At 33.4% G+C, this 20443-nt stretch overlaps 2 protein-coding genes across 2 annotated transcripts; one reads left to right on the top strand and one right to left on the bottom strand.

The window, feature by feature from the left end:
* Positions 1–21: 21 nt before the first annotated feature.
* On the bottom strand, positions 22–13683 carry LOC140057816 (ubiquinol-cytochrome-c reductase complex assembly factor 1-like). The gene is made up of 9 exons (XM_072103566.1): positions 13559–13683; positions 11425–11595; positions 4468–4575; positions 4040–4112; positions 3152–3209; positions 2483–2591; positions 1763–1840; positions 1437–1550; positions 22–838 (listed from the first exon to the last, which is right to left on the bottom strand). The coding sequence occupies exons 1-9, from the start codon at positions 13613–13615 to the stop codon at positions 665–667; spliced, it is 942 nt and encodes a 313-aa protein (XP_071959667.1). The 5' UTR covers positions 13616–13683; the 3' UTR covers positions 22–664.
* Positions 13684–16577: 2894 nt separating this feature from the next.
* LOC140041993 (C4b-binding protein-like) lies at positions 16578–19806 on the top strand. The gene is made up of 6 exons (XM_072087669.1): positions 16578–16682; positions 16817–16885; positions 18197–18358; positions 18665–18829; positions 18960–19124; positions 19616–19806. Exons 1-6 carry the CDS (start codon positions 16592–16594, stop codon positions 19804–19806), a joined length of 843 nt encoding a protein of 280 aa, XP_071943770.1. The 5' UTR covers positions 16578–16591.
* The last annotated feature ends 637 nt before the right edge of the window (positions 19807–20443 follow it).

Genomic DNA, 20443 nt, shown 5'->3' with positions numbered 1-20443 from the left:
ATTTATTTAAACCTTCCTCACATTTTTGTAAAATAATATATTTATACTTACAATGTACTTTCTGTTGAAAGTAAATTTAGTTTAAAAATATAAATAGAAGTTTCTGAACAGCATTACCTGAACTCAAAATGGAATTTAATAATCCTCTTCTAAACTAGTCAAGGGCGATCTGGGCTCTTCAAACACTTTCCTGCAATTTGTTTAGCAGTTTGAGCAGTTAATGAGCAAATATGAGTCTAATGTGCACCTTGATCTAATTTCTTTTTCATGTTTGTAGATCATCCCTGAAATTGCTTACTTTTCATTATGATTAGGAAAATCAACTATTGGCTAAAAAGTTGTATTTATGGTCATCTATAAAAACTAAATTGATCGATTATTGTGACATCTACAGAATTTCCTTGTACATGGAATAGGTAAATTCATAGAATAGGAAATTAAACATATTCCAATAACCAATTATATTTAAAATAATGATGATAATTAGTAAACGTATGAAATAGTATGAGGAAATTGGAGTGAATATAAATTAGTGGTAATGAAAATATATACTGACAACAAAATGATAATTATGAGAAATAATATATTATATGGCTAGCTTCCTTGTGTTCCTCTATAACTCACATACATCACATCACACCTACAAACTTTTAGGTAAGTACTATTATGTTGGAACCTTGTCAATGACATTAGGATCAGGGCCTAGTAGTTCCTCGTCAAGTGATAATGCTTTTGGAAGGTCTCCCTCTAGATGTGATGTGTTTGCTTTGAATGGTAACCATTTGATTCGTCCTTTTTGTAGGAGTTGTGAACTGTCTAATGTCTCCAAATACTGAATCTAAAAAAGATAAAATCGGTAAGATGATGGGATGTAGTAGGGAGAAAGGTCAATTGTTGTAAACTAAAGGAGAACATATACACTTTTCACATATGCATAAATTGTTACAACTTGTAACCAGGTTTGATCTCCTGATTAATTACACGTTTTCTCTGAACAAAAACAAGGCCATATACATGGCTGCAGTCGCGTGCTCAAGTTAGTATTTACCGACCAACTGACCCGACATAGTGAGCTGTACGACTAAAAAGCCTGTTTTTCTTACGAGAATTGGGAAAATTTCAAGAAAATTGTCTTGTCACTATGCAAACCAAAAAAATTGTGCAAACCATAACAGTAAGAAAATGTTTATAATGCTTCTTACAATCAAACTTGAAAATATTTTAATTATTAATATACTTATCAATTTTGTACCTATCAAATAAGGTGCTAGGCATAGGCTAGCTATTCCAGTGTAGCAAAAATTTTATATTTCTCACACACTGTACCTAGGCCCTACGAGTTATAGTAGTTAATAGTAGTATTAGTATTGATAATGATGTTGATAAAAATGATAATTGTTGATGGTAATACTTAATAACATTGGAATGTGCTCTACCTGCATTCTAACATATTCCACCATATTTGCTAATGACTCAGGGTCATCGCACCTCTGAAGGAATATATTGCGCCAAAGAGCACCAGCAAGAACTCGGTCATCCGACATCACACCCTGCCACATAAAAGAGACTATAGATTAACAAAGAAAACAATATAATAAGTAAGACAAAACTAGAATTTCATCATAACATTTCCTTTTAATGGCAACTATGAAACTATTTATTATCATTTGACACCCTAAATACAGTTCAAAAGACAAGAATACTGCAGTAATTAAAAAAAAATGACATTCAACCATTTAGAAAATATTTCAAGCATACATACTTCATCATATGCCAATAAAACTCCATGAAATTGTTCAACCATCTTTGAAGTTGCTGCTCTCATCTTAGATGTAGGAATCTGAAAAATAATTAAACCTGGTTCACGTAACGTAGCGTAACACTTTAAGCCTGTTTTCCTGTCGACGTTATTCGACGCTATCGTTGTTGATCATAACAGTTCGATAGCGAGTACCTTTTCCTGTAAATCGTTAACATGTCAATGTTTACTTAGATGATCGGCGATTATTGTTGACGATAGCGTCGACAGGAAAACAGGCCTTACAGAACTATGTATTAACTGTGAAACTATACATAAACCGTTATCAACATATAAGTTGAACAGTGACTGTACAATTGATGTTGGCACAGACGAATTCTAAAGCTTTGTCTACTATCAATCTAGGCTAGTATGACAAAAAATGTGTGATGTACCCAATTATGGTTGTGATATGACATCATCTTATCCATATATGGGCATATTACATTTTTTTGTCACATAAAGTGTGCTAGTGTAGACGGAGCTTTAGGCATAGTGTCATGTATGGATTGGAACGGCCCCAATACATAGGTGGGTGTGTGGGAAGCCTGTGTGTTTTAAGGTCATTAACTCTTTGAAAATTAATTTTTATATATTTTTTTAAAGCAGTAGCTTTTTGTGGGTCATATGAAATGGCCCTTTGGACCAGATTTGCGGAGCTGCTTTTGAGGTGCTAGAGCTTACGTTCATAACACGTCCTCTTTCTGCAATATCTGTCCACATGGAGAGTATAAGATAATGTGTAAGATATTTGCCTTCACGTCCTTCCTGCCTCAGTCTTACCATACACATCCTAAAAAATGAATGTTATGCTATTCAAACGAACATTGACCATTGCATTAAAACTTATGTTTTCCCTTGTTCATTTCATAGGAAAGTGACCCCTGATTATGGGTTGACCATAGCGTTAAAACATGTTTTCCTTGGTTTATTTCATAGGAAAGTGTCCCCTGATTATGGGTTGACCATAGCGTTAAAACATGTTTTCCTTGGTTTATTTCATAGGAAAGTGTCCCCTGATTATGGGTTGACCATAGTGTTAAAACATATGTTTTCCTTGGTTTATTTCATAGGAAAGTGTCCCCTGATTATGGGTTGACCATAGCGTTAAAACATATGTTTTCCTTGGTTTATTTCATAGGAAAGTGTCCCCAGATTATGGGTTGACCACTGCATTAAAACTTATGTTTTCCTTGGTTTATTTCATAGGAAAGTGACCCATTAATATGGATGTCCCCTGAATAGAAGGCGTTCTACTGTATATAATGCATTTATGGTACACAAACTGTGTTTACAGATTTTATATAAATAATTAAATAATAAGACAAAAAGTATCAATAATTAATGACTTACCAAACATGAAGTTGTGTCACTAAAAACCAGGAAAACAATGTGTCTGACATTTTACAAGCTGGGATAAAAAAAGATATGGACTTGGTCAAGCAGGGTTTCTTCTTTTGAAAGCAAGGTATATTATACACAGAACATAGACAATGACAATACTTTGTTAAAAAGGTATTAATTAACAAGCAATTTCAATCAGAGACGGAATTGGTTTGATTCCATAATTTCTAACAAACTGCAATACATATACATTATAATAAAGTAGAACCCTATTAAGGGACACATTTGGGACCCAACAAGTGTCCTTGTAACCCTAACCCTAACAATAACCCCTAATAGAAACATTTATTTCCAAAAGTAATGGTGGCATCACTTAAAAAGCAATATACTGTACTTTGGGACATTAAACAAAACATATAGAAGTGAACAAAAAGAAACAAAAATATTATATATATATAAATATAGCAAAACTTAAAACATTACATTTTAATTACAGTATAAATCATATTTAATGTATTTTCTATTGAATGATAATGGTAAATACTGTATATATTGATAATAAATAATATATTCCAATAAAAATATTTCAAAGTTTGGCACCAGAGTACTGAATACTTTGTGGTCCTGTGTTCTGTAAGGTGGGTAATGATAATGTCATATATAGATTTACGTAAGGGAAAAATTTGTTAAATCACGCTTTACTTCTTTCTAGAATTTTTACTCGATGGTATATAAGGTTGGTTCGTACTTTTTTCGGTACTGATTTTAACCAACTAATAATATTCCCATGCCCAGCATGTTTCTATTTATACATTGAATGTTATTGTACAATATGGCTATTATGCTGATTGAATTTATACACCAAACAAATGAAAATAAAGTGTGATGCTAACTTACCTTTAAAGAAATTAACAAAATCTACACCATCTACACATGATGAATACATATTTAGACCAGCAACTCTCATTTTCTGAAATTAATTTAATAAACTTATTACAGAAATATCTAAAAATACAAATTACAGTATAATACTTATTATGATGATAAAGAGTAGGAATTTTGTATATTAACAAACGCAGGCTTTTGTTTCTGTAGTACCTAGTTTTTTTATAGGTTGTTAGTATTCCTTTACGAGTGCCACAAGCGGATCATCACATTTTGATATTTTTGTTTGAAACTAAGTTCCAGCTCAAGTATATATATGACACACCGTATGTGCCATAAACATTAATCTTTTTAACAATATAAGTCAAATCGCAATCTAGAACCTGGTACTACTCTTTTGGTGACATTCATTACCAGAAAAAAAAATACTGTATACTTACAAAGCGATTGAATCTTAAACGGCTGAGGTAACTAAATCGATCTTTTAATCTCATTAAAAATGTTGGTTCTGAGTGTAGGATTGACTCTGCTGTCCGTCGAACTAAAGCCTATAAGAAATGTAAATAGGTACTTAAGTTCATATTTAAGTCAGTATGTAAACATCAGAGAATTTTGAGTTTCATTTTTGGTAGGTGAGTGGTTAAGACACAGGACTTAAAGTATACTTACTAAAAGACCCAGGTTCAACTGCTAAAGAACAAATCCCAGTTCATTCAGCTGTAAATGAGTACATGGTTGAAAAATATTAGGGAAGGTATAGGCGGCGTGGAAATGAACTGACTTACAGAGACTTAATAAAATGAGCTTCTAACAGCTCATTCCTTACATTTAAAGGGGGATTCTGGGTTTAAAATTGCTTTTAAATATCGTTTATTTATTAAATAAAAAATATTATAACAATATAGACATGTCAGAATGAAGAAGTAATAACGAGAAATTTAAAAAATTAAATTTCATATAAATTTTAGGGTAAATTCATGGATAGTCTGTTTTTCAGCAGCTTAGGGAAGCTCATTAATATTCATGAGATATTCACAAAATCACGTCATCAGTGGATTCCAAACTCGGATCGCGACGTCAAGCTTCTTGTACGTTGTACTCTCCCCTGTCAAACGACGACCACCCGATCATTGTGAAATACATTTTTGTAGATTTTCTAAGCTGGGCCTAAAGTGTAGCATATATTCATTTGACATTAATGAAATACAAAATTTAGTACAGATTACGGAGTAGTACAGATCGTAAATCGGCTTCACGTACTAGGCTAGGCCTAGCCTAAATCATTTCATTCATGGGTGAGAGCCATTTCTGACTAGGGATTCCATGCCACGATGGCTACGTTAAAACATTGGGGCCATCATGGGCCTAGCTAGCCTACTACTACACGATTGGCCCATAAATAACAAAACTCAGTGGATTCCAAACCCATCCTATCAACCAAACTCCTAAACAATCTTTAACCTCTAAAACGTTCTACAAAATCGGCTGTAAATATTGAGGCAAAACAAGGTCCGATCGCCGTCCGCACGTATGGTGTCCCGATCGTCTAATTAATAAAAAAATAGGCCTAGCTAGGCCTAGTTTACTCTCCAAAAAAGCGGATACTGCATTCAAGCAAGTAGACCTCCTAGCCGATCCGGCCCAGTTAAAAATTGAGCTAGCTAGTGTTGTAGTAGACCCTATGCGAATTGATACTACCAGGCCTTTTACTATATGCTACACTTGTTAAAATTAGCAATACTTGTGTTTATACAAATATTCCAACTCTCTCATTCGAGCTATATTATCTATACCATTCCGGTAGGTCGAGTTGACCTTCAATCAAATACTGTACATCGTTCATGTTGTGATTATAGACGGGGTATACTCGACCCGACCAGTTTGGTATTGTATACTGTATCTGCTTATCACGTGACGATGCCAGGCATGGGGCAGAGAGAGCATGTGTGTCGTCTCGCTCTCCTTGCTCAGCAGGAATGTATACGTTACGCTTCATTGATTTTTAAGGCTTTCCCTAAGTCAGTGCAAAAATCGGCAAACGTAAAGTGCAAACCTATCTAATTTTTCACTGTTTTGATGGATTTTCATAGAAAATTGACTTTATAAATGGGAAGACCGACTAAAATTACATCAAATAAGTATAATTTTACAAAAGTAATTGATATGGTTAATGATAACGAGTCGTCGGAAGATTGACCATTTCATGAATTTCCTATTCTGTAACCACAGTGTGATTTTGCCGTAGCTGCACTTGTAATCTGGCCTCATTTCACAGCCTTCGTTCTGCTTCACTGGGCGCTTATATAAATTGAAACTTTTCCCGTTCAAGAGACAAACAAATATATTTTACATTTTTTACTATTCATTTTAAACCCGGAACCCCCCTTTAAAATGAATACAAAACTACCATTTACCTTTATTAACATTACAATTCTCATATTTTACTACTATATCAATGATGGACAATGCCATAAATGCATATTATTACTCGGGGTACCCGAGTCTAGTACTTACTCATTTTCTCCTCTTCCTCCATCTGGACACTATTGAGTAAAAAGTGCGATTTTTAAAGTACTACTCCTCCCTTATTCGTTGTAGTATTGAGCTGGGATTTGGCATGAATATACTACAGGGACATGTCCTCAAAGCTATAGAGCCAGATTTTTAAATTTCAAATCGGATGCAGCCATATGACGTCTCGAATATGGTACCATATAGCCGTATTTGGTAGGTTATTGATGTGTATGTGACGTCACATCCCGTCTTATGACGTCATTACAGCTTCATTTGCTGCACCCCGAGTATCGCACATTCATGCTTTTTTGTTAATTAATTTTTTCGATTAAGAAGCCACAATGTGTGACACACACCACAGCGTTATGTAGTTATATGCGGCTTCTTGGCGAGTGGTTATCACGTTTGCTTAACACGCAGAAGGTACCTGGTTCGAGCCCGGGCGAAGGTTTTTTTTTTAAAACTTTATATGGTGAAAAGTACTGTATACGCAATATGATAATTATACACACTATATCTTATTTTTATTATTTTTTTAAATACTTACTTTGTGTAATCGGTAATTATCACTTTTACACACGTTTATTTTGCTTTATGCTTATTACCATATTTATTTGTAATTTAAATGGATTAAAAAACTTTGTGTAACCCACATTTTTAGTGTAAGAGGTTTCGTAGTGTAGTGGTGGTCAAGTCTGCTTAACACGCAGAAGGTCCCGGTTCGAGCCCTGACGAAACCTATTTTTCTTTAACTTTATGGTGAAATATACTGTATACGTAATATGATATAGAGTATATCTCGTTTTATTACCCGGGGTACCTGAGTCTAGGACTCTCTCATCTTTTCCTCTTCTTCTTCCATCTGGACACTATTGAGCAAAAAGTGCGATTTATAAAGTACTACTCCTCCCTTATTCGTTGTAGTATTGAGCTCGGATTTAGCATGAATATACTACAGGGACATGTCCTCAAATCTATAGAGCTGGATTTTTTAATTTCAAACCGGATGCAGCCATATCACGTCTCGAAGATGGTACCGTATAGCCGTATTTGGTAGCGCGGTTATTGATGTGTATGTGACGTTACATCCGGTCTTATGACGTCATTACAGCTTCTTTCGCTGTACCCCGAGTATTGCACATTCGTGCTTGTTAGTATAAGAGGTTTCGTAGTGTAGTGGTTGTCAAGTCTGCTTATCACGCAGAAGGTCCCGGTTCGAGCCCTGGCGAAACCTATTTTTCTTTAACTTTATGGTGAAATATACTATTACTGTATACGTAAAATGATATAGAGTATATCTCGTTTTATTACTCGGGGTACCTGAGTCTAGGACTTTCTCATCTTTTCCTTTTCTTCTTCCATCCGGACACTATTGAGCAAAAAGTGCGATTTATAAAGTACTACTCCTCCCTTATTCGTTGTAGTATTGAGCTCGGATTTAGCATGAATATACTACAGGGACATGTCCTCAAAGCTATAGAGCCGGATTTTTTAATTTCATACCGGATGCAGCCATATGACGTCTTGAAGATGGTACCGTATAGCAGTATTTGATAGCGCGGTTATTGATGTGTATGTGACGTTACATCCGGTCTTATGACGTCATTACAGCTTCTTTCGCTGTACCCCGAGTATTGCACATTCGTGCTTGTTAGTATAAGAGGTTTCGTAGTGTAGTGGTAGTCAAGTCTGCTTATCACGCAGAAGGTCCCGGTTCGAGCCCTGGCGAAACCTATTTTTCTTTAACTTTATGGTGAAAAATACTATTACTGTATACGTAAAATGATATAGAGTATATCTCGTTTTATTACTCGGGGTACCTGAGTCTAGGACTCTCTCATCTTTTCCTTTTCTTCTTCCATCCGGACACTATTGAGCAAAAAGTGCGATTTATAAAGTACTACTCCTCCCTTATTCGTTGTAGTATTGAGCTCGGATTTAGCATGAATATACTACAGGGACATGTCCTCAAAGCTATAGAGCCGGATTTTTTAATTTCATACCGGATGCAGCCATATGACGTCTCGAAGATGGTACCGTATAGCAGTATTTGGTAGCGCGGTTATTGATGTGTATGTGACGTTACATCCGGTCTTATGACGTCATTACAGCTTCTTTCGCTGTACCCCGAGTATTGCACATTCGTGCTTGTTTTAATACTGAAATTGTATAATGAAATTCAACTTGGTCAATACAAACTGTAACAATGCAATGCTTTCAAATCATTCAATTTGCGAGATTTTCTTATTATATCTTATTATATTAAATTGTTTTGTTTATTTATGTTGATTACAAAATTGCTTCATAATCATATCTAATTTGGTACTGTATTACCATGCGCATCCATCGATTCTCTGTAATGTATTAATATGGCAACATTTTGCCACATCCTAGGCAAATTCTGTAATACAGTACCACATGTGATACATATGTGACTTATAATCATATCTAATTTGGTACTGTATTCCCATGCGCTTCCATCGATTCTCTTTAATGTATTAATATAGCAACATTTTGCCACATCCTAGGCAAATTCTGTAATACAGTATCACATGTGATACATATGTGACTTATAATCATATCTAATTTGGTACTGTATTCCCATGCGCTTCCATCGATTCTCTGTAATATATTAATATGGCAACAATTTGCCACATCCTAGGCAAATTCTGAATACATTGTATTATACAGAATTACTGGATAAACTATACAATAACAAGAATCAGCTATGCTTTTTACCTGTTTTTTAATGGATTCTGCAATAATACAATACCATTTCATTAATTTATTGCGAGAATCTTTTTATTATACTGTATGTACCATGTACCTAATTTATAGGTCTAATGGTATAACTGCGTCAGTCATTATTTAAAGACCCCTTCCCTGCAATTTTGGACGTTTTTTGGAAAATAATACATATATATCACTTTAAAAACATTAAACCATGTCATTCCTTGTCTTAAATGTACGTTTTATGGTAAATTATGATAAAAAGTGAGAAACAATGCACTACCTAAGTAGCTCGCGGCGATCGACCTCTCGTGGACGGTCTAGGCCTAGCCTAGCTAGGCTTAGTTTTGTAGGCCTAGCTGGTAAACATCGATAACGTACGAACATCGTACGCTAGCTATATACCTAGCCTGACGTTGTATAGTTGCTGCATTAATTGTCTTTCTATTTTTGCCAGACTCCGTTGATACAAATTGGGGAAAACCCGGTATTTTCGCTGAAAAGTTAGGAGTCTTCCATTTGTTTTGGCTTCACGATCGATCGAAAAGTGGGCGAATTACAGGTGAAAAACAAAAATATCAATCCGCGCGCAATGCATTTTGGGATTTATAGCGGGCCGCTATAATTATTAGAATCGATTTATTTTTCACATTTTTAACCGTTTAAAGACGAAAAAAGTTACCGCAATAGGACCATATAATAGTATTATTTTTACATTAAATATAGTTTGTGATCTTAAATTAGATCTAAACAAGAAATATTTCTTACAAAAAACGCTGCTCGCTTATTGAAAAATATTTTTTATTTCAAATGTTTTTGAATGTGTCATTTTATTGTCACATAATAGATACAATAGTTATTTTACCTGAAAAAATGTAATTTAAAGCAACAAATACTTAAATTGTCTGTCAGACAATGGTTTTTGGGTTTCTTTTCATTTTTTATATGTGAATAAATATTACTTTTTTGTTAAAGAAGTGAATACTCAATTTCTGTCACTTTAGTTAATTTTATTGCTAAGGTCAAATCTGGGGGTCACTTCATCACCCTAGATATTTCAATTGTGAAGTATCCTATTACAAACACAAACTTTAATGGACTGTTTCGATAATAATTCAATGAATATCTGACACTGACAGTGAATATAGGGATTTGTAATTTTAGCATGACATGTCCTAATAGACTCTTTCCCAGCCGTTTTTTTTGGGTCTACTGGAATCAATAAATCATAGTGGAGTTTCCATTTTCACAAAACTGTCTGTCCTTAGAACTATAACTGCTGCTTGCTTTAGCTTCTGATTGAGTAGTCCTAATGGGACGTAGCGGGCTAGAGCAGCAGCGTGAAAACGTAGGGAATGGGGCTTTAACTAGTAGTAGTATTGCAGTAAAGTCAACTCTCTGAATAAAGGTCGCATGAGTTTGCCCAACATGTCATGTTGCCATATTCACCTATCACACTTATTATTAAATATTTTATATCTCACTTTAGACAATAAATATTTAAGGACTTCCGTTAAGTGGTATCCACTTTATAAATTTTAAATATTAATTTTAATTGCATTTCCTTAAATTTCACGTTAATACTGAATTTGGAGCTGGTTTTCAGTCCAGATTGTGAATTTACAAAATTTAAAATAAATTATGTTTTTGTGTTTACGGTTTTTTAAGGAGTATGCATGTAACCTATTAACTAATCACACTTTAGGCTAAGGGAAACACTCACAATTTAAATTAAAAATTTGTCCTTTTTAATGAGAATTTATTTTAAAGTTATGTATGTTAATTGTTTTTATGTTTGCTGGAACCCCTCAGAATATAAAATATCCCACTTGGGGGATTGAGAGGGCTACCCACTAACAATGGTGTTTTTTTTTCGTTCTTCTGTGTTTTTCATTCTGTATGGTATCAAAACCAATAAAAATATCTTACTTACGGTATGTATGCTTGGTGAATACAGGAAACTTTAAACTTAAATTTGAATGTACATTATTGGTGTACTCGATACTCTGTAACTGTATTTCCACATATGCCATAATTTGTCCATCATAGGCATAGGCAAATTATGTAACACAGTGTCACATGTGACTATGCTATTAATTAGACAGAATTTGCCTACGATAATTATACATACAATACCAAAATCAGCTATTTACCTGTTTTGCATCTGACTCTGTATGCAAATCATTTCTTGCTATGTGATTTTGCCAAACTGAAACTAAACGTGTTGAAATAGGTAGTACTGCTATTCTTCTATTTGTGCACTTGGAACAACAAAGGGCTTCTCTCAAAACATTGCTGTATGAATGATAGTTGCTACCAAAATTCTGCAAGTTTACAAACACATTAAATAATTCATTCATCTATAATATTTTTCATCCCCTTAAAAAAATGTGAACCCTTCATTTGGTATACGCCTATGCCTTGAATACCTCCATGCTTGAATATGCGACTGAAATGAAAACGTAATCACAAACACTAGAGGGTGAGCTCGCTTCGCTCGCTCCCCCTCTAGGAAGTGTAGACGATGGTTCTCGGAATGATAATGTTCTCCTTATACATTTTCTGTCGGTTACCATTATTGAAAATGCTTGACATTCGTAAAACTAAACTACTTTGTTTCACAGTGTTTTAGATGATTAATAACATTTTAAAGTATAGTTTTTATTGTTTGGTAGGGCCCTTTGGGGAGGCGGAGGCCCTTTGGGGAGGCGGAGGTCATTTGAGGGAGGTGCTTATTCGAGGGATATATGTTAAATTTGTTAGTTCTAATAATATGGTAACATTTATAATCAAATGAAATCCTCTCATAGATATGAAAAGTGGTAAAAAAGAATAACAAATGCTTGGTAAATTGCAGATAACAGTGCGGTGAATTCTACTACAAATAGTATAATTGTGTTATTATAAATATGTGGATGGACGTTTATTAGATAGTTGAGTTGTGGGGGGGGGGGGGGGGGTTATTATTCAAAGTGATGTTTTATTGGAGAGGCGTTTATTCAAATGAATACCATCCTAATAATTATTAATACATTATTTAATTTAATCATCTTTTGAAACTAACTGCCGTGACAGAGTGGGCCCAAGAAAGAAGACATTACGGCTTGCAACATGGGCAGACATCTCGGTCCTAACGGGACACAGGAAGATAGCCTACAGTTATTCCTGCAAGCTTACTCAATAAAACTCAGCTATCGGGATTTCACTCGAAAAATGTCTTATCAAATCTCCCTATGTAATTTTATAATACTATTCCCCACAATATATTCTGATTCTTTATGGCGTATATTTAATTTGATCTTTATTAATTTGCAGTATAATTCCTATTATTTAACTACTGTACCTTCACACACGTGTGGTATGTTTTAAAATAAACAAAAAACTGAAATGGCTATGATTAATGGCCAATTTTTTTTTCGTCTTCCAAAGGGACACTGTATTGATTGATGGAAAGTGCCTGTTTCCAGTCACCTTTAGGGTCAAATCTATTATTTTAACTGCTCCCTTGTGTATAAAAGAGAGAAAATATTTGAAACTAAGGTGAACTTATCTTAAACCCGGAAATTACTTTGACCGGGAAGAATTGAAATTGAGAGGAAATTCCAATGTTGAAATCATAAATGTTGTTAAAAAACTCTTTATAATATCTTCCTAAGATATAAATATGGAACAATAGCGTCGGCGTGCACACTAATGTTATCAAATCTACGTTTCGCGGTACATCTCGGATAGATAAGGTAGGTATCCAAGGCGGAGATTTGTAGAGAAGTTTTTGCATTGTGCTCGCCTATGTCAGAATTAACCATAAATTTATATATAGATGACCGGATAAACCAAATATATGCCAATTGTGACTTTTTAATGTTTACTAGGCCTATTTTAAAGAAACACACATTTCTGTTGCGCAAGTCAAAGATGTTGTTGTAATTTACATTTGTTTTTTAATAACTTTCAGCAAGACACACCACACACATACAGCACACTCACTGACTGCAGACAGTCAATCCTCTTTCGTTTCATTGTATACAGTACAGTACAAAGAAATCAGATTTGTTGTTGAACACACATCACAAAATCAATGTTTTACTTGTAAGTAGTTGATGATTGGCTGGCCGATATAGGCCTAGTCAATTTCTAAAAGTGTGACAAGACTGCTTGAAATTGGGACGAAACGTCCCTGATCCGTAACGTCCCTAATAGAAGGGCCTGCTGGTTGTGGTGGCAGGTGGTGGAGAGAAGCCTCTTTTTTATTTTAACAACCTCACTAACCAGATTTACAATACTTACCCTAACAGTAATACGTGTATTAAGCAATAGGCCTTTAAATATTATCGTCAATACCATTTTATTGTTTAATATCGGATATAAATAAATAAAACCTAGCCTAGCCTTGTTTTTCACACCGCGCTCGAGATGATTTATGGCAATGTAGAGCGCGCCACCAATGTAGTACTGAATACGTTATTTTTCACGCTCTGCTGCTGCTCGTCTAGCCCGCTACACATCACAAGAGATGACTCCTTTATCAAGCAGAAAGCAAGCAGCAGTTATAGTACTAGAGACTGACGTTTTTGCGAAAATGGAAACGCGACTATACTTTATAGGTCCCAGCTGCTGGACCCAAAAAAGAGAGTCTATTAGGACACGTCATGCTAAAATTACAAATCCAAAAACATTTCTGGTATTTGACCGATATATATAATACTGTAATTCGCTGTCAGATAATCATTGAATTATTATCAAAACAGTCCATTAAAGTTTTTGTTTGTAATAGGATACTTCACACTTGAAGTATCTAGGCGTGATGAAGTGACCCCCAGACTTGACCTTAGCAATAAAATAAACTAAAGTGACAGAAATTTAGTCCGTGTTTCATATCAAAGTTATTCAAGTCAAGTCAAGTCAAGTATCATTTATTATCATTTGTTTTAGAAAAAACATAGAAATTCTGTTTGCTCTGTTGGCGGAGCACAATATCCAACGGACACAACACGAACTCAAAAACAAAAACATTACAAAAAAAAAGTGTCTACATCATATTTAAGGCTCTAATAGATCCTGGAAAGAAACTATTTGTAAATCGTGCCTTATTGGCCTTAATAGAACGAAATCGCCGACCGCTGCGCATCAACTGGAACATACTAGAGGCCGGATGAAAATGATCATCTTTGATAGCCACTGCCTTTTTCAGAAGACGATCCGAAAATATGTTCTCCAGAGGCAGTTGTGTAGATCCAATTATACGCGATGCGGTCTTGACTATTCTATTTAGAATTCACTTCTGTAACAAAAAAATAATATTTATTCACGTATAAAAAGAGAAAAGAAACGTTTAATTATATACCATTGTCTGATTGTCTGACAGACAATTTAATATTTTTTGTTTTAAATTACATTTTTTCAGGTAAAATAACTATTATGTGACAATAAAATGACACATTCAAAAACAAATTTGAAATAAAAAATAATTTTTCAGAGGGACAATATATCTTTAAAACTGTTACATAAATAAGCGAGCAGCGTTTTTTGTAAGAAATATTGTTTGTCTTATGAACACCTGTATTATTCCGTTAATATGAATGGGTCATTCTTCAGTAAGTGTCTAATTTCAGGTTCATAAAAAATCGATAATAAAACTTTTTTTTTAATTGTTAAAGTTTATTCAGATAAATGAACATGTATTACATGGCAAGCGTATGTTTGGCGCAATCTTTATTATATAATTTGTATTTATTCGAACATGGTTTCATGTTGCTGTCATATCCGTCACATGGAATATACAAAGATAGAAAAAATAACGGGTTAGGAATTATAAAACTATTTCCATTATTAATTGTTTGATACTATACAGTATTTTTTTCTCGATTAATAAAAAAATGACTGTTTTAGCATTTATTAGTATGATGTTATACGTTCAAAACCATTTACTATAATTCCAAAAAATATTAATTTAAAAAAATAGTAGGCCTATGACTGATGTTTTACAAAATTTACAACTAATATTACTAACCATTGACATAGTAGAAGAATATTGTTTATATTTCATTTATACAACATAGTTGCGTTCATTACTGAAATATTTTAGGATTTATTTAAAAGGATAAAATGTCCATGTGACGGAGATTAAACCGTGACGGATATGTACGAACCTCAAAATGATGCGACGGAAATGACTTTAAAATTTGATTTGAATATGTTTATTGGCCAGAGTCACATATATATATACAATGTAATAACATAATAAAGATATATCATGGAGAATTCTCCATGGATATACAAAATGTACAACAGAAAAAGGCCCTGGTAACAACAAAAGGCCGTCATCTCCGTCACAACGAAACATTGGGAAATGTGACGGATATGAGCGTGACGGAGACGATGTATTTAGCATAGGACAGCCCATCCCAGGATCACCCCGTAGGCATGTCTGACAGCGGAGACGGAGTACATACTACTAGATATCGTGAATAAATTGTACCTCCAGTTTAAAAAAAAACCCAGAAATTATAATTATTTAATGAGTTCTATACCGTTCGGATATGACGTTCAATAAAGGTACGCAACTGAAATTTTCTATGAAAGGCTTTTATTGAAAATAATGTAGTTTTATTTCCATATCTAATTTTATATTTATATCTAAATCATAACCTTACTCTGTAGAAACATTGCTTGACAGTAAATGGTTTTAACTTACTCTTACAATGCATTGAAAACGTTACAATATAAGTTGCATGTTGGATGGCATGGGTTTCTTGTTTCTCGAGAAAACCCCTATTAATAAACTGTTTATGTTTGTTACTATACTCAGAGATTAAAATAGTTTTTTTTTAAATGAGTGTTATTATTAGTGTTATCAGAGTTTATTGTTTTTAATATCAGTGTTCTCAGAATAGGGGTTCTGCTTGTATGTTCGTCCATTAATGTTATTCGATTTTAAAGCCAGTTTCTTAATTATAGATAAGATAAATATATCTTGTTTGTTGGTGAAAGGTTGAAGCATAGAGCTATACATTATTCTAATTTATAGCTCCATGGTTACAATTACATAATGGTAAATCAAACTAGGTAATCATACATTAATTTTTGATATGAAATTGATCGCAGTTTCAATAGCAGAGTTTATTCAATATTAACCATCAATAATAGCCTAAACAATTTACTATTTATTGATAAGATTGAACATCACGTGGCATTAATATTTAACTTGTTTTGCTTACAGTATGTTTCAACTATGATACTTGTTTGTGAAGTCAATCATTGCCACCAGCGTATTATACATAGCACATACATGTTATGTATGTGCTGTGTACATCAACTAAAATGAGAAAAAGAATAATTGTTTTTTCTTTGTTTTTCCTGGTGATCAACTCCTATGTTTTTGGAAATACACCCCCACAATCTCCGGATAATAGTAAGTTGATTTGTTTGTTTTTTTCTTTTGTTGTACGACGACTACGATAATATACAATAGCAGTAGTTAACATATTGCAACATATTATGATAAAAATCATCTATATAATTAGATTAATTATTGATTTTTTTTAGCAGTTGAAAAAAATGATTCTTATTATCCAGAGACATGTATACTCACTTACACTTACAGGAGAAACAAAAGTAAGATGTAATTGAGATTGTATGATTATTTCATTTAATAATTGCATTATTTAATAACTTAACGATAAACTGATTTGTATTGAAATGATAGCTTGTCAAATGTTGGTGATTTTTTTAATATTGCATTAAAAAAACTATAGACATACAATTTATCTTTAAGATTAGATGATCCGCGCAAACAAATCGTATTGCACATATAATTATATTGACACTTAATAATAAAATAAATAAATACAAGATAATTAATTTGTATTGATTATTTATCACGTTTACGTCAGTTATATTTTATTTTAAAATTCAGAGTAAAATTTTAATAGAAAAAAACAAAAGCTATTTTGATTAATTAGTTCACACGATTCTTATTATCAGTTCATTAATAGATGAATAGACTTTATAACAGTCTCCTAAAAAATTGACTTAATAAGCACAACACGACTGAACCAGCAGTGTTTCTATTTCTAAAGCAAGCAGACCTCAAAAGCGAACCCCACAAAATACGCCAACCCTACGAAATAGGTGATACCGTAAATTTTAGGATTATATTAAAAGAAATTGGTCGCTTTAATCTTTAGATAAAAAAAACATGCACCGCATTTTTAAATGCTCAAAATGTCCTGGAAATTTTCTCTAAATGGATCAGAATTTGTTTAAACATATAATTTGGGTACCTGTCATTTTCTTTTGATAATATTAGTATTTCCTACTTACAATTTTTAAATAAATATTATGTTTATTCTAAAATCTTTAATCATCTAATTTTTATTACAAATTGCTGTCAAGATAATGACGTCACAATATCCTCATAAAAGAGTCATTTGAAGTGCATTGGAATGTCTTTACAACTTGAAATAAGGAGTGGTAGTTGGAAATTGAAATTCAAACCAAATTGCTTCAACAAAACACCACCGGATCTTCAAATTTTGAATCTTTCAATATTTTTACATTATCATATTTACAGTAGTATATTTACTTTTTTATAATTTAAATTTATAATTACATTGTATAATTTTATTTGATTTACGTATACAGTACTGTATATGTAAAATCTGTATGGTTCTTGTTTAATGGTTTATCACAAATTTACAGATCTCGTGTTTTGTTTATTCTTTTTCAATGGTTTTCATGAAAACCATTTTTTCATTCTTCTCGCAATGATCAATAGGCCTTCTATGCAATAATGTCAGGGGCAGAATAAAAGGGAAAATTAGTGTACTTTCTAGAAATTATTTCAAAAGGCGCGGGAACGCCCCATCCTAACAACACATTTATAATATTTTTAAAGAATAATTATTTCATATGGTTTATTAATAGCCCATTGTCAACCGACACCACTTGAAAACGGTCGTTTTAATGGTTCGATCAAGCACGGTGGCGTGATTCAGTACGATTGTTTGGATGGATATAAACTAGTTGGAAATGATTATTTACACTGTCGAAATGGTGTTTTTTTAGAGGAACCTCCTCACTGTTTTGGTAAGGTTATTTTATTATAGGAAATTTAACTTAATATTGTGTTAGAATTAGAATAGCTAATGGGTAAAATTATACTTATCATACATTGAATGTACAACATAATTAGAGAAGAAGAATTGAGAAAAGTGTTCACGTACCTTTATGTGCTCTGATCTTCGAGAAAATAGAGCTTATCAATTGCGAAATGCAAAGGTGGTAACAATAAATACATTCACACATTACTAATAATGTGAAAAATAATAAATGTATATTTACCTTAGCTAAAATTAGCGACTTCTAAATACATGTGTATGTACTTTTCTCTAGCTAACTGTAAATCGTTCATCAGTATTGTAAACGGTCAGTACTCTGGTAGCTATATTCACGGAGGATCCATTACATTCACATGTGATGTTGGTTATACATTGGTAGGAGAAACAACAATAACTTGTGATAATGGACAATACAGCTCATCATATGCTGTATGTAAAGGTATGTATGCAATGTCTTGAACACGTATTATAATTTAATATTAGTTGCACATTGTCTATTACTTGAAAGTTTTAGGCAATGACATTTTAGTGCCATTTATTAATGATATATGATAAAACTTTCTCCATAGCTAACTGTGAGTCATCAATCAGTATTGTAAATGGTCAGTACACTGGTAGCTATACTCATAGAGGATCCATTACATTCACATGTGGTGCTGGTTATACATTAGAAGGAGAAACAACAATAACTTGTGATAATGGACAATACAACTCAACATATCCGGAATGCAAAGGTGGGTTTACATTTGTGGCCATATAGGCCTACATAGAAATAACATTTATAAAGGGAGTTCATTGGCATAGGTTCGCAAACGACTCAGTTCAAGGTTCTGTAATAGAGTCTTTTCTGATAATGAATCAACCATAGAATAGAAAGTCTACCGCCGGTCACATTTACATTGCTTGTCCCGGTGAACTTCAACTTCTTAAATTCTTTGAGATCCACAGTTCAAATTGTCTGTCTTGAATAGAAAATAAAGACATGTACAGTTTATGTTGCAAACAAGAAGACATAACTTTTAGAGATTAATAATATTATTGAAAGCGTTAATATCTTTGGCGCTGTGATCTTCGTGAATAGGCTGCGCTATATAAATAGATGATACTGCGACAACCCAACAAAAGGTTTAGGAAAGCATATGTTGACACAGTTCACCAACAGAAATAAGTTTAAATGCAAGAAACATTATAAAAGCTTCCTAATAAAATTACCTAATATCTTCAGCTAACTGTGAGTCATCCATTAGCACTGTAAATGGTCAGTACACTGGTAGCTATACTCATGGAGGATCCATTACATTCACATGTGATGTTGGTTATACATTGGTGGGAAAATCAACAATAACTTGTGGAAATGGAAAATACAGCTCATCCTATCCAGAATGCAAAGGTGGGTTTTACATTATTGCCATATAGGCCTACATAGAAATATCAGTTATAGAGCGATTTTAGTAGCATTATGTTCGCAATCGCCTCACTATTCTGTGGTTCTGGTATTATACAGTATTTTCTGATAATGAATAAACCATAGAATAGCAAGTCTACCATCGGTCACGTGTACATTGCTGGCTATATAAGTGACTAATACTACTAAAACACAAACAACATGTTTCTGAAAGCTTATTTTTATAAAGTTCACCAATAAGAATAAGTTTTAATGCAAGAAACATTAAGCTTCCTAATATACTACTTGATATTTCCAGCTAATTGTGAATCGTCCATCAGTATTGTAAATGGTCAGTACTTTGGTAGCTATACTCATGGAGGATCCATTACATTCACATGTGATGCTGGTTATACATTGGTAGGAGAAACAACAATAACTTGTGATAATGGACAATATAGCTCATCGTATGCTGAATGCAAAGGTAGGTATTACTATATATGTTGGTATATTTTGTTTTCCCAAAGAGTCTCTATGGACCTTAGCCACAATCGCATACTTGCGACTTCTAAATGCATCTGTGTGTCCTCTCCCCAGCTAACTGTGAATCATCCATAAGCATCGTAAATGGGCAGTACACTGGTAGCTATACTCATGGAGGATCCATTA

This window comes from Antedon mediterranea, chromosome 1 (genome assembly GCF_964355755.1).
Source record: "Antedon mediterranea chromosome 1, ecAntMedi1.1, whole genome shotgun sequence".
In the NCBI taxonomy this organism is placed as follows: Eukaryota; Metazoa; Echinodermata; class Crinoidea; order Comatulida; family Antedonidae; genus Antedon; species Antedon mediterranea.
The sequence above is the reverse complement of the archived record's forward strand: the minus strand, read 5'-3'. Positions and strand labels throughout refer to the sequence as shown.